This window comes from Camelus dromedarius, chromosome 7 (genome assembly GCF_036321535.1).
Source record: "Camelus dromedarius isolate mCamDro1 chromosome 7, mCamDro1.pat, whole genome shotgun sequence".
NCBI classification, from domain to species: Eukaryota; Metazoa; Chordata; class Mammalia; order Artiodactyla; family Camelidae; genus Camelus; species Camelus dromedarius.
Window position 1 is genome coordinate 69,966,659 of NC_087442.1, and position 14,249 is coordinate 69,980,907.

Sequence of the window (14,249 nt, forward strand, 5' to 3'; positions counted from 1 at the left end):
CAAGTGTTTGCTTTCTCAAACTTTTCTGGTCATGGCATCCTTAACATCTCAGTAATTTTTTCATGATGTTTTTATGCCCAAAGAAATACTTAAAACAGTTTCATTATTACATAGTTAGGTCCAAACAATTTAATTTATGTCTGAACATCTTAGTGACCATTGTAAAAAAAAATACACATAAAGTGAAATAAAAATCATGTACTTGTTTCATTGTTAATAACTAAAATTATACATCAGTTGGATACCAGTGCCTGATGGGCGATGCGCAGCTACTCAAGTGGAGGAACCGTATTGGACATTGATGCCACCATTTTCTACTCTACACTGATCTCACTCATTTTCTTGCAGTACATTTTTTATCACTACAATCATCAAAAACCAGCCTCACAGCATGTGACATCATTGAAAAGAAATACGTGTTCTCTAATCTTAAACTGTAACTGCCTGGAGCCTGTAGTTTGCTTACTGCCGGACAAATACGAAAACATCCTGCTGTGTGCTAATAATTCACTGCCGCACCCCAGAACAATTAAAAATGGTCCCTAAGTTTATTCTCTGCGTTGAAGGTAGTTATGTTTGCATGATCATATGTCAAGTGAGCTACAGCTGTCAAAAGAAATCTAAACAAAATACACTCTCAATCATCACTCTTTGGGTGGTGTTGGTTGTTTGTTTTTTTTGTTTTTTTTTTTTGGTCTTATCTTTGTATGTCTAGCTATTCTCCAACATTCTTCTGCAAAGATATCTGGTTTTAGGAAACTCCCCATCTTTAGCTGAGAAATATTTTCAGGAACTTGTGTGGTCTTTCTTTTTCTAGATTCAGTTTTGCTTTTCTTAAAATTGAAACAGAAAAATAATTATTAGGTAAATATAATTGTTCAATAACTAGCAGTTGATCCTTCACAGCCAGAACATAGTTTCAGTATTAATCAATTGCCATTCTTATAAATGAACTTAACTAATAAAGGATGGATAACTTAGGTAATTTGCCCCATACACCATAATTTTACCAATGATTACATAATTTTTATTCTTATTTCACAGAACAAAACCTGGAATATAGCTGTCTTATTTGATGGCTCGCATTTCTAGCATAAATTTGTAAAAGAAAATGTAGTAGGACAAACATATGCACCTAACTATTATGGATCTTTCCTTTTTTCCCTGAATTATTAAAATAAGGCCAGTGTTTTGTACATATCGGGAGACAGGGCCTTAGTTTTAGAGTAACAAGCTTGCCTCCATTTTAGTAAATACGTCCCTTTATTGATGCCATATTGCCTGAAATTCTATTACTGATCTAGTTTCAGGGACATCTTCTCTCCTTTCATACAAATTTGTACCTTCTATTGAAATGCAATAAATCAGCAATCAGTCATTTATTCAGCAGTATGAACAGTTTATCAGCTCACGTCCCTCACTGTTTTTAAGGCTTTATTGATGTAAAGAACTTTTTAAGGAAATGAGAACTTACACAGGATGGGACAGAATTTTGATTATGGAGGGTGAAACCCTAGCTTCCTAGGATTACCTGGGTGCTTCACTCTCGATGGGAGCAGGGAGGGGCTGTACCCAACCAAGGAGCATAAGGGGAGACTTTTATAACTGTGGGGCTCCTAGGTAGTCATATTAAAACTGTATCTTGTCATTCTCTTATAGATGCTTAAAATCGATTAATATTTAAATTGAGTACTTTGAACCAAAAGTTTTCCTTTTCTTAAGTAATTGAACATACATTACCACAGGTATAAAATTACAGCTTCAAAACAAGTTTAACAAAATGAAAAAGAGATTTATGAATCTATAAAATTAAACATGTATTGAGAAATGTAAGCGGACACTATAATCTGAAGCAGCCAAATGTATGAAAAGTGTTTTCCAGGCAGTGTGCTCTGACCAAACAGAAATTAGTTCAGAGGGAAGTTGAAATGGTAAATTCTACGAAGGGTTTATCCATTAATCTAATACATGTTTTAATATTGCAGCCTACTGATGCAACAAAGGTCGTTTCTCATCCAATTACTGGGGAAATTCAGGTATGAAATCTTTTAGAAGATCATTATTATACCGTCTTTTGTGGCTCCTTTTTTCCACTGGTCTATTAAAATTGTAATCACTGTTAAAAACCTTTCCTGTTTTATGACACATAGATGTAGAAAGGAAAAATACAATTTTATAGAATTGTGTTGTAATACAAATACATGTTTTATGAAATCTAGTTCTATCTGTGGAATTCTGTAGTTTGAAACCTGCCTGGTGCCTTACCAGTGTCAGTGTTTTATGCCTCAGTTACTTTTTACTTGTTGAATGTGTTTCAGACATGACAGATTCTCCTAGTAATTTGAAGGTTCCTCTTTAAGAGTTTCATGAGTCTAATGCTGTCCTCTTTCCTTCCTCTGATCATTAATTGTTAAATGATTGCTGAATGATTCTTCTAGAGCAGTGGTTTTCACACAGGGGGTCATCACCAATCTGTAATTTATAAAGTCAACTTGGAGGATTTTGACCAGGAAAAATAGAAGAAAAATAGTATAAATCACTATCTGTTTTAGTTTTGTGTGTGTGTTTCTGTGTTTATATATTGTCGTCCATGGTCAGAAATGTTAGAACTATGCTTTAGATGAGTACTTTGGAGTAGGTAAGAAATGTATAGAAAGAATTAGCACAATATAAAATAGTAACTATTTGAAAATAGCGCATTTCAGACAAGGGAAAGAGAACAGTGCATCTTGGCTGCTTCTATAATGTATTCTAGGGACTTGAACTAATTTGAGGGTAGGCGTGGAGGAAGAGGGAGTGTTTTCCTGGAAGAAGAAATGGTACCAGGAAGGGTCCTGCTGCCAGAGAGTAATGAACAGATCCGCTTTGCAGCAGGGAAATGCTCCTGTGGAGATAAGTTGAGACTAAATTAAAAGAACCTTGAACAGAAGCCGAGGCATGTTAGCCGTGACATAATAAGAGTGATCAGTAAATTTTCTGAGGTGAGGGAGAGGCTCATTAAAAGGAATATGTAATAAAAATTCATACAGCAGAGGCCTGTAGGAAATCTTCTAAAGGGGAGGACACAAGAACAAAGAAATCAATTCAGTATTATCAAGGCACATGCTGATTAAAGAGGAAGTGGAGCGTGAGGGAGGAAATAGAAAAAGGATGCAGAACGTGGGCACCTCCCTAGGAATGATCCAGCAGGATGGAGCTGATCAAATCTGTGCTCACTGCCACTTCTCACTTCTAGAAAGCCAGACCTGGCCTTTCTCCATTTCGCATGCAGCAAAGAAAACGCTACATGTTCTGATTCATAATCTCTCTCTCTCTCTCTCTCATTTTTTTTTAACCTCTTGCTCATGGACCAATATTTGCTGTGTCTTTTTGGCTTGTTGTTATTTGCTTTTATTTTATTTTCCTCTCTGTTGAGCAGTAATATTTAATTCTGTAGTGGACATTTATTCTAAAATATTCCGTATTAACTTGGGATATTTTCTCTTTTTTTTCTTTTTTTGGGGGATCTTTTCTTATGACAATGATTTCCATTTTGTTTTATCTTTTATCTTTTAGCAAAACCTTCTTACAAATGAAACCTTATGCAGACATCAGAACAATGAATTTGCCAGCACTCAAGTAGCTCTAGTTGAGGGTTACTGGGGCATCTCATTCTCTCTCAGATGTAACCTCTGAGCAACTCTAAGTGGTCTCTAAGGCACCCGATTTACAGAGTAAATTTTAGAAAGCACTCTGTGAGCCTGCAAATTTCAATTTCAGTAAGAAATGATTTTGCTGCCTCATCCAGTAAAAGTGGACTTTTAGACTAGCAGAGAAAGGAGAAAATGGGGAAAAATTTCTCCTTAATGATTTGGAAGCTGTTCTAAGTCTCAGTGAAATTAATTGTGGAATAATTCTGTATTTCAATACCCCATTCTAGCAGTTACTCTAGTTCTAAAGTTCCCATTTTTCCTCTTCCATTCCGGCATTTAGTTTCATGTTTCCTATTGCTATCATGATGGTCCGAGAGACTCTGGACCTTTCTGTATTGAGAAAAGCAATTGAAGATTCTTTTTCTGCCGCAGGATGTAACTGATCAAAATCACGCTGAAATTAGGAAATTATCTTAATTATTACATTTTAAATTTCAAGTATGTCTGTCTGTACGATTATGTATACGCATAGCATGTCTGTTTTATGTGATTATAAAAAATACTAGTTTTTTATTCGTGGATTTTCTTTTTCAAAATACAGATCTCTTGTTTTCTGTTACTTGATAAACAGAATCAGCATCCAGCAGAATTAAGTCTTATTCTCAATGATGCCGAAAGAGTTTTTCAATTTTGAAGGAGAAAAATGAGTTAATTCAATTACTTTGAATCATTCAGGCTTCTCTAATATTTATTTGAATTGTAAGTCTTTTCCTATTCAGTGACAACCGTGCAACAGCAACTTAAGCATATTTGAGGCAATGCCTCTTCTCTTCAGCCTCTAAAATTAAAGAACAAGATGGCATTATGCTGATCTCCCATTCTATTAAAATAGCAGGCACGGAAAGAAAAGCTGTAGGTTTAACATCAGCTAATGTACTATAGGAAGAGATCAAATTTACACATTCTTAAATGTGCTTACATTTTAGTACTGGCGGCTTTGTCTTGAAATAATTATTCAACCCACTGCTAAATAGTGGGTGAAATACGAAAAATAAATTTATCAATTAGTTGATTCATTTTCAAAACTCTAGCAACTATATTCATGAGCATTAACAACATTTACTGTTTGCCTAAGAGTAGAAATTTAGTTTAAAAATGTAACTAGCATTCACTATATGATTGTCCTTCTAAATGAATTTTAGACAGGCCAGAACTTTTTCACCATGGAAAGAATGAACAGCACATTTACTAGTAATTAACATGTGCCTGGGAACTCCGAATTAAATTAGACATTAACCGGTCTGTTCAGTTTCAAATAAAATGGAAGTGATTGTTGACATTTATTACGAGAATTTAAAAAAATACTGCTAAATTATTAAATGATAAAGTATATGTTTTTTTAAACAAAAAAAATAGTGTTCATGGAATATTTTGCTCTCCCTTTAAGCTTCAAATCAACTATGATCTTGGAAATCTCATAATACATATTCTCCAAGCAAGAAACCTTGTCCCCCGAGACAACAATGGTTACTCGGACCCCTTTGTTAAGGTGTATCTTCTTCCAGGGCGAGGGTAAGTAAAGAAGCAATGTCTTCTAAGTATTGCAGCTTAAAAAAAAATGGTTTAAAAAATAATGTCAGTGCCTTCTGGTCTCTTACTTCAAAGAGTTTAGTATCTTTTCCTTAGTTTCATCCACATGTCATATTTACTTACTTCCAACTGGTAGATACGGTGGAATTAAAAATTTGTAATGAAGTCTTAAGAGGTTTTGAGAGAGCCATGACCGTGACAAAACCTGCCTGGATGAGAGCACATCAGTATTTTAATTCCGGAGACCACTTGTGCTCTGACCCATCAGATAGGCGGTGAAATCACTTAAGAATTATTTCCGGCAGATTTAAAGAATTACTTCACTTTCCTAGATATATTTGTGAAACCAATGTTCCAGAACTCATCAGTTACTATTTTAATTTATAGGACACATCGGTTATCCAGTACATTAAATGTTTGTAAGTGACTTGTTGATGTGCCATTGTTTATATGCATATTTTCAAATCAGTGTTTTAAAATTTTGAAAGAAGAAGAACAAGAGTAGCATTTGAAATGTTGATTCTGGTTAATAAATGAGATATGTCTCGTTAAATCTCTTGTGTGATACGTAAACTGTTCATAAAAAGCAAATGCTCTTTAGAGATGTTTAATTTTCACATAATAAATGCAAATTGCTTTTTCTGGTATGTAAATCAGTACTCAAGGATGGCTTTCAGAACTATAATTTGGACCTAACAGATCATGATCCTTTATCTGAGCAATTTATAGTAGCCAAATGAGTATGATGGAACTATAAGCAATCAATAATTGGAGGTATGATAAAAATAATTTGGGTCTGGTAATTTGAAGACTGGTTTTATTTTTACTTGGTCTTCATTTAATTTGAGGAGTGACATTTAAATATAACTTTACTTGGAAAATGTCAGTTGTTGAAAGTATAATTAAGAAGAATAGTATAATGATCCATTATGTACCCCTCACTCAGCTTCACCAGTTACCCCTTCCTAGCCGAACAGGTTTCATTTTTATCCTCATCCACTCCCTCTAAATGGATTATTTTAAAGTAGATCTCAACTATTGTAATTTTTTTCTGCAAATATTATTGTGTGTTTCTAAACTTCTGTAATTTTTGTACAAATATTACATATTTCTAAAAAAATGCAATTTAAAAATAATCATAATACCATATAACCATAATAATTTTAACTTTAATTTTTAAGTAATCCTTTCCCCAGTTACTGCATAATATTTTCCTAGTCAATTTGAAGACCTAAGTGTTATTTATAGAATATTTTACCCATCAGTAGCAGAATACATATTCTTTTCAAGTGCACAGGGAATATTCATCAAGATAAACTATGTTCTGGGCCATAGAACAAAACTCAACCAGTTTCAAAACACTGGAATCATATAATCATGTTCTTTGTAGTTGGTTTGTTTGAAGAGGATCTAAACTACAGTTATACATTGCATCTCACTGCTGCTTACTACTTTCATCACCACGGGCAAATCACCAAGTCTTTGAGATTCAGTTTCCTTGTCAATATTCAAAGAGCCAAGGTAGGCAGAGCCATAATGTGTCATTTGTCAGGAGAATCAAATTAGATAGTACTCAGAAAATAATTTGAAAATTGCCAAGTGCTATATCAAATTCGGTATCCAACCTTTAATTTCATCCTATCCAATAATTTCGTTTAGAAACTTAGAATTGCTGGTATTGTTGCTCTAGTTTTAATTCATAGAATTTAATTTATAGAGATTACCAACTAGCCATATAGAACAGGAAAGGGGAGTTTTTATTTTATGGTAGTTTATATCTTTAAGTAATAGTTATAACTGAAATGTGGCTACTTTTTGATTGAAGTATAGTTGATTTACCATGTTGTGTTAGTTTCTGGTGTACAGCAGAATTATTCAGTTATACATACATGTATATTCTTTTTCATATTCTTTTACATTCTAGTTTATTACAAGATACTGAATATAATGCCCTGTGCTATACAGTAGGACCTTGTTTATCTATTTTATATATTTATACTATTTTATATATAGTAATTTGTATCTGCTAATCCCCAAGTCCTAATTTATCCCTCCCTACAACCCCTGCTACCTTTTTTTAACATAAATTTAACAACAGACTGATAAATTCATTCTAACTTTGATTTTGGTCATTAGACCTTCAGTATTATTTAATGACAGTATTATAGGACAAGAAGAAATCTCTAATACAATACATTATGTAATAATAGGAGGGTATATCTCTAATGAGCATTTGCTAATGAATGAATGAATTTTAATAAAGCACTGTCTTTTATTTTCTATCTTCTCTCACCTCTGGGAGTGTCACCTTTTATACTGTAAGAGAGTGGCTATCTTTAATTTATTACAGTAGGTGTTTCAGTTAACTATTGCACACTTGAATAACCGAAAGGTGAGGCAGGAAGTATGAATATTTCAGTCCATTCTGGGACAGGTAACAGTGAAGGTGGGAACTATGGTGAAATGAAGAGTGAATTTCCCACCTAAAGCTATCCCCATGCAATCTGTCAAACAACACACGCCTTCTGGGGAGGATTTGGTTAAAAAGCAGCTAATGTACTACTTCTACTCAATCTTAGCCCTTTTGTTAAATTGCTCTTAATTATTATAGGGGCCAAGGCTTTGCAATTTATTACACTTGTGAGGTATTATTTTCACTTTAGCTCTAAGATTATTTTCTGCTTCATGTTGTTAATATATTATGGTATAGCTCTTCTAATTGTTATTTTCACATTTTTTCCTCATTTCTGTTCCTAACTTTTTTCTTCCTGTCTTTCCTACTCTCCCGCTGTGTCCTTCACTCTTGCTCTTGGAATCAATGCAGTCAAGTCATGGTTGTCCAGAACGCAAGGTAGAGTTGGTTCTCTTTCGGTGTCACGCTTTGCTAAATGTCTCGAGTTCTATTTTTTTCCTTTTTGTATATATTCCACTGCAGTTCAGCATGAGGTGTAATGTTTATTTTTCTGCCTATTGGTATATACGGAATTAGGATAACAATAGGTTGTTCTGAAATGTGTTATTTAGTTGGGGAGGTGAGTCTTGTACCATCTATAGCAATAGGGTGATGAGAATTTTAATACCACCCAGAATATTAAATGTACAGGATTTGTTTTTGTCTGTGACACTATAATTCAGCATCTTTACTAAACCTGACAAGCTGTTGCCCAAAAGAGGCAGTATCTGGTTTTTAAAGACATACATATTTAAATATTTCAAAGAATAGAATTAGTCACTTATAATCATTCTGGTACCCAGAAACATTTTGTTTCCTTGCAGCCACATGATGGCAACCAGTAAAATTTGATACTGAGAAAGGTCGTTTGTTATGACCGGCTCTCTCATCTCAGGACACCATCCAGACCTCTCAAACTGACAGGCGAAATGAGTTTTGTTTCAAAAAGATAGTGACATTTTAGAACAGACATTATCAATCACTTTATTCAGAACCTTCCTCTTTTATCCAGAGAAACTAGGGGGGACATTATCAGAATGACAATGATTGCCTATATTTAACTTAGAAGAGAACATGGTTTGTCAATGTAAACAATGGTTGAAATCATCTGGGGTGTGTTGGATTACAACGTAGAAGATCTCGAAGTCACTGTCTCATCGTATCTTTCGTCTAGAAGTCACTTTCATCATCTCGAGAACTGTTGATGTGAGGAGGAGTTGTACTGATGAGGTACTGGCAGTGTGAGTTAGGCTAGGCTGAGGCGGCCAAGGAGTGAAGTTCTTAAGAACTTGGGCTTGAATTTCAGCCTTGTCACTTAGATCGTGAGGTTTCTCTAAAGCTGTTTCCTCTTCTGCTACGTGAGGATAATAATAATAATAGCCTCCCGTGCAGGGTTTCTGCGAAACACACGGGGACTCCACCAAAAATAAGCATGATGTCTGGCAAGTAATAAGCTCTCAATAAATGGCACTTGCTGTTACTGCTAGAAATGTGTATAATAAACTTCATGTAGCCAGTGGCTGGCTACCTCCACAAAAAAGAGATACGGAATGCCCGGGCTACTAAATTACACCAAATTATGTAGCAACATTATATGGAAAATCAACATTCTTTTCCTCAGTAATAAATAAAATACATCCTTCATTCTTAAAACTAACTAAATAAATAAATGTCCTGTTCACTAATAAGAATTTCACTGGTCCAGTTTTCTTGTCTCCTTTCATTTCCCCTTCCCACCTTTTGATCGAGATACTCAAAGCTCTGACAGCCCACATGTCAGCCGAGATGAGGTGGAAGGGAGACAAGGAAATGGCCTGGAAAGTCCATGAACTCCAAGTTTGTCCCTGGATAATTAAGAAATGGAAATGAGCACATCTGAAGGATCTCATTCTGACTTACTCTCATTATACTCTTGGACAACGTGCAGATATTTTTTTTTCCCCACTAATTAGATATCACTATGATTGAAGCTGCCTTTAGCCATCTTGGTATCTGGAAGCCCAAATCCTGGCTGGACTTTCTCCAAATGCCCTTGTTATCCTATTCAAACTATTTCCTCTGGAAAGAATGTAAAGCAGGTACAGGTGTTGTATGTATTTACAATTTGAAGACCAAAACTTACTCTATTTCAATAGATGTTAAAGGGAAAAAACAAGTATAATCATGTTTTAAAAATCCATCCGATAAACATTTGCACAGATGGCTCCAGTCACTGCTAGGTTCTGGGGTTAGAAATGACAACACAGCCTTAGTCTCCGACCTCAGGGAGCACAGAAGATAATGAAGTGACAAGCCATACATGCAGTACTGCACACTGAGAAACTGAGCTTGTAAAGTGGGGTGTGCTGTGTGCTTCTTTCTAAATTAAGGGAAACATCCTCAGAGGAGTAGTTTTGAAAAAATAAATATATATAGAGAGAGAGAGCACTCATTATATATTTTTTCAATAAAAAATATGGTCTTTTCCAATAAAGACAAACCAAACAAAAGAAATGAAGATCTTTAATATTTTAGATCATTCTGTGAAATTTAAATACAAAGAAGCCATCACATTCTATCTTCTTTCTCAATCTTTTTTAATTAAAGAGAAACTCAGAGAATTGTTCTTTTTCTGGTTGAGAATAGAATGAGTTGTAAGTATCTTTTTCTGCCAGCCTTAAAATCGTATGTACTTATGAGAAAATGACTGTCCAATAATAAAAAAAAAAAAAAAAAGAAAGAAAAAAGAAATTAGTCAAAACTTGAAGGAAATAAAAGTTTAGATTTTTGGTAAACCTCATGTCCCTTCTTGATTAATTGGCTTTTTTGTTTTCCCCTACTTAAAAAATTCTCTGATTATTAGATATGGCTTAATTGCCCTAAAATAATATCACTGCTGTAGTCTTCCCATGGTGGATTGTAGTGTGTTTACCAGACAAGGAAAAGAAGGAAACTGAGCTCTGTTTGTTTCTCAACCTGAATTTCTGCTCAAATTCAAAAATCCCGCTGCTTACTTGGCCATCTTCAACTTGTAAAGCCACAGATTTTGATGTGGCAGTGAAAACTGTGGAGTTTTCAGTTCTGTAACGTGGGAACCCCTCCCGCTGGGATCGTGCCCAAGATGGTCAGTACATGCATGATAGCTACAAAACAAGGGTTACTGAAAGAATAGCTTGGTGTGGCCATCACTTCATGTCAGAAAATTCAGTTGTGAAAAGATTGCAGAGGATCTCACTGGCATTTCCATAGGTCAACCAGGGCTGGTGGGGGCAGGGTCAGGAGTAAGATGTGTTTACTTTCGTTAACCCTAAAGGCAAGAGAGACAAAGATTGAATCTTGAGAGAGTTGGAGAATCAAACTTATTAGTAACATTAAGATACTCTAGTAAAGTGACCGTTTAAAGTTTTCCCAACTAATTTGGTTTATATCTGAGTGTCTCCGGGCAAAAGTAATTATTTATAATAAGTATCCTTAGTTGTTCCTCAACACTGTCTTAGGATGTACCATTCAGTATTTACCTAAGCAACTCTACAGTTGTCCTAATTTTTTTGATGATGTGTGTATATATATATACACACAGTGTAAATAATTTATATTATATATCTTGAATTGAGGCATACAACTTTAGATTGTAGAGAAGACAAACTAGACACTTGAGCTAACGAAGCCTGTAATTAATTGATAGATTTGTCACATTTTACGATGTACCTAATCAGCTGAGTTCATGTCACACATGTTTAAGAGCAAGGAGTCAGTTTCCCTGAATTTGAAACCCAGTCCTATGAATTAATAACTATGCAACCTTGCCAACATGCCTAAATTCCTCTGAGCTTCAGGTTTTGTCAACTATAAAATAGAATAACGAATAATACCTGTCTCATAGAGTTGCTGTGAGGATTAAATATTTAACATGTGAAAAGCACTTAGAACTCTGCCTAGGAAAAAGTAATCATTTAATAAATGTTAGCTGGTATTTTTTTTTTAATGTGCTTACTTTACAAAGTGCTTCCCATGCAAGACTCGAGATATATAATGGAATGTCAATACAACTAAGAGTTTTGTATTTGTACATTTTGATAGAGCATAATTCCTGGTTCAGAGTTGGCATTCAGTAATTTTGCTAAGTATGTATGAAAAAATAACTAAAATATGCATGTGAAAATTATAACAAATGTCAATATTTATAAATTAAGGAAAAATGGTGACTGACACATCCTTCTGAAGACATTTCAATAGTTCAGGCTATTTAATGTATAGATATATCTAGAGTTTTAGTAAAAGTACATGAGTTTGTGTTTGACATTAATTTCCATATTCAATCTTATTTTAAAATGTTTATGCATTGAATTTTTCAGAATTTGAAAAAAATAATTTTACCACTGTTATCTGTATTATGAATCTGTCCCTAGTACGTTTTTTGCCCATGATCTCACCACCTTGATAACTAAGTCAAAAACAAATAGAAACTTTCAAACTCATAATTAACAATGTCTTTTTTTCTTAGTATACCTACTATAGGAATAGCCATGAATTCTAAATTAGCAACCAAAGTTTGCTATTAACGTAAAAGCAGTCACATTCATTCTTCTTTTATTGTCACTAATAAAAAATCAAAAGCATAAAAATATAAAGTGACATAATTTGCCAAAATAGTTTTGAATTTTTGTTATAAAATATTTCAAACTTACTGAAAATTTTAGAACATACTATGTAACAAATACTCATGTTCTTGCTGTGCAATTTTATCAACTCTTAACATGTTGCTATATTGGCTTCAGATTTTTTTTAATAAAAAATATATTACAGGTACCCTGAAGCCCTCTGAAACCATTCCCCTGTCCACCTGAGATAACCAATAAATAGAGTTTCACATCTAGAATTCCCACGCTGTCTTATGACATTAATATGTTTGTCATACATAGATACATGTAGGCATAAATAAATTACAGTATTATTTCATGTGATTTTAACTTTATATCATAATAACTTACTGTAGTTTTACTTCTGCAAATTATTTGCTCAAGATTTTTTTTTATTGAAGTCTTGTCAGTTTACAATGTTGTGTCAGTTTCTGGCGTACAGCATAATGTTTCAGTCTTACACATACATACATATATTCCTTTCCAAGATTTTTTGATATTTATTTTGATATATGAAGGTATGTTTCACTCATTTTAACTACTGCTTACATTTCATTGAATGAATATATTATATCTATTTCTTATTAACATACTACTAGGAACAATATTGCAGTGAATGTTCTTGAACAAATTCCTTATGTACATGTGGAGAATCTCTCTAGAGCTGAAGTAGCATAAGTGGAAGTGGAATTTTCTGGGTGCTTGTTAGACATAGACAGATTTTACTGTATTTAATAGAATATGTAGAAATGTATACTTTCTGTCCACAGTCTATGAAAGTTCCTGTTTCTTTGAATCAGTGCCTATACATTTCCCCAGAATTATTCACACCTTATCCTGAATGACAAAATTGTCAAATCCTGCTCTTATTTGTGCACATTCGAGTAGGTTGGTTAGAAATGAGAACAGTGCTGCTTCATTTCTTAAAGTGGATTCAGTTCACAGTGGCTGAAATGTGAGGTCTTAGGAGACCCAAGCTCAGTGGTTCTCAATCTTGGGAACACATTAGATTTACCCAGGTCATTAAAAATTCTGATGCCCAAACCTCACCCCAGACCTATTAAATAAGCCTCTCCTTGGGGGTGAAGGGCAGGGAGATGTGGGAGCTGTGCTGCTGTCCCACCTCCCACCCTTGAACTCAGATCCCAAAGTGGTCCTAACATGCAATCAATGTTGGAAATTACTGTCCTTGTATATGACTGATAAGAAAGAGAATAAAGCCAGAAGGAGAAGGAAAATAGTTGTCTGTAGATCCATCTGTAAAAGTGAGTGGTGAACTGGAGCTTGATTCTCAATAGTTTCACCTGGAATGAGTAAGTCAGTCAGTGTCGGGGGAACAGTAGGTACTGCAGGACTTGGCCGTGCTTGAGACCCAGGAACGGAGCAAGAGTTAGTGTGCCCATAGCGGGGAATAAAACCACAGATCCAGGATCAGAATCCACTTCCTTAAGGGAAAGGCAAATTTTGAAGTCCAAGCTCATGGAAAGACCCCAGACAAGTAGGTTGGTTTTCCAAGCAGAAAATTCAGAAAAAGCCAGTGATGGTTAGAGAAAGTCCTTGTCTGTGTGAACACCACTGGCTAGTAGTAGATAACAATAATTCCAACCCCACCAGCTGGTTGGTGCCAGCTAGAGATGTTTTGTCAGACTTAATTAGAATAAGAATCATTATTTTGAAAATAATTTATGCTTTAATATGTAGGATATAAGCTTGTAACTTGTAGTCAGGGAGGGGATGGAAAAGTCAAGGATAAATTCAAATGCCCCAAGTTGTAAGGAAAGAGGGAAAGTTTTGATTTTTGGTTCATCATTTTTAATATAAGCTATTGACATAAACCAATAATTTATATATAATTAAGACTGTATCATAACTAGATTAACTAAGAGTGTCAGAATATACTATAAATGTAAGGTAACAAATGTTCATGGAATCTCAGCTATAGCAACAGCCATTTTT

At 34.5% G+C, this 14,249-nt stretch overlaps 1 protein-coding gene across 5 annotated transcripts in view; it reads left to right on the forward strand.

Annotated features, from left to right (window-relative positions):
• PCLO (piccolo presynaptic cytomatrix protein) overlaps nucleotides 1–14,249 on the forward strand; it is a 310,859-nt gene that overhangs the window by 244,530 nt on the left and 52,080 nt on the right. For 4 of the 5 annotated variants that reach the window (XM_064487619.1, XM_031454792.2, XM_064487621.1 and 1 more), the window contains exons 14-16: nucleotides 1,986–2,036; nucleotides 5,080–5,204; nucleotides 8,047–8,073. In XM_064487619.1, coding sequence (XP_064343689.1) covers nucleotides 1,986–2,036; nucleotides 5,080–5,204; nucleotides 8,047–8,073 — 203 coding nt within the window. The remainder of the gene's footprint in view (nucleotides 1–1,985; nucleotides 2,037–5,079; nucleotides 5,205–8,046; nucleotides 8,074–14,249) is intronic. The other variant, XM_064487620.1, reaches the window with a different exon arrangement.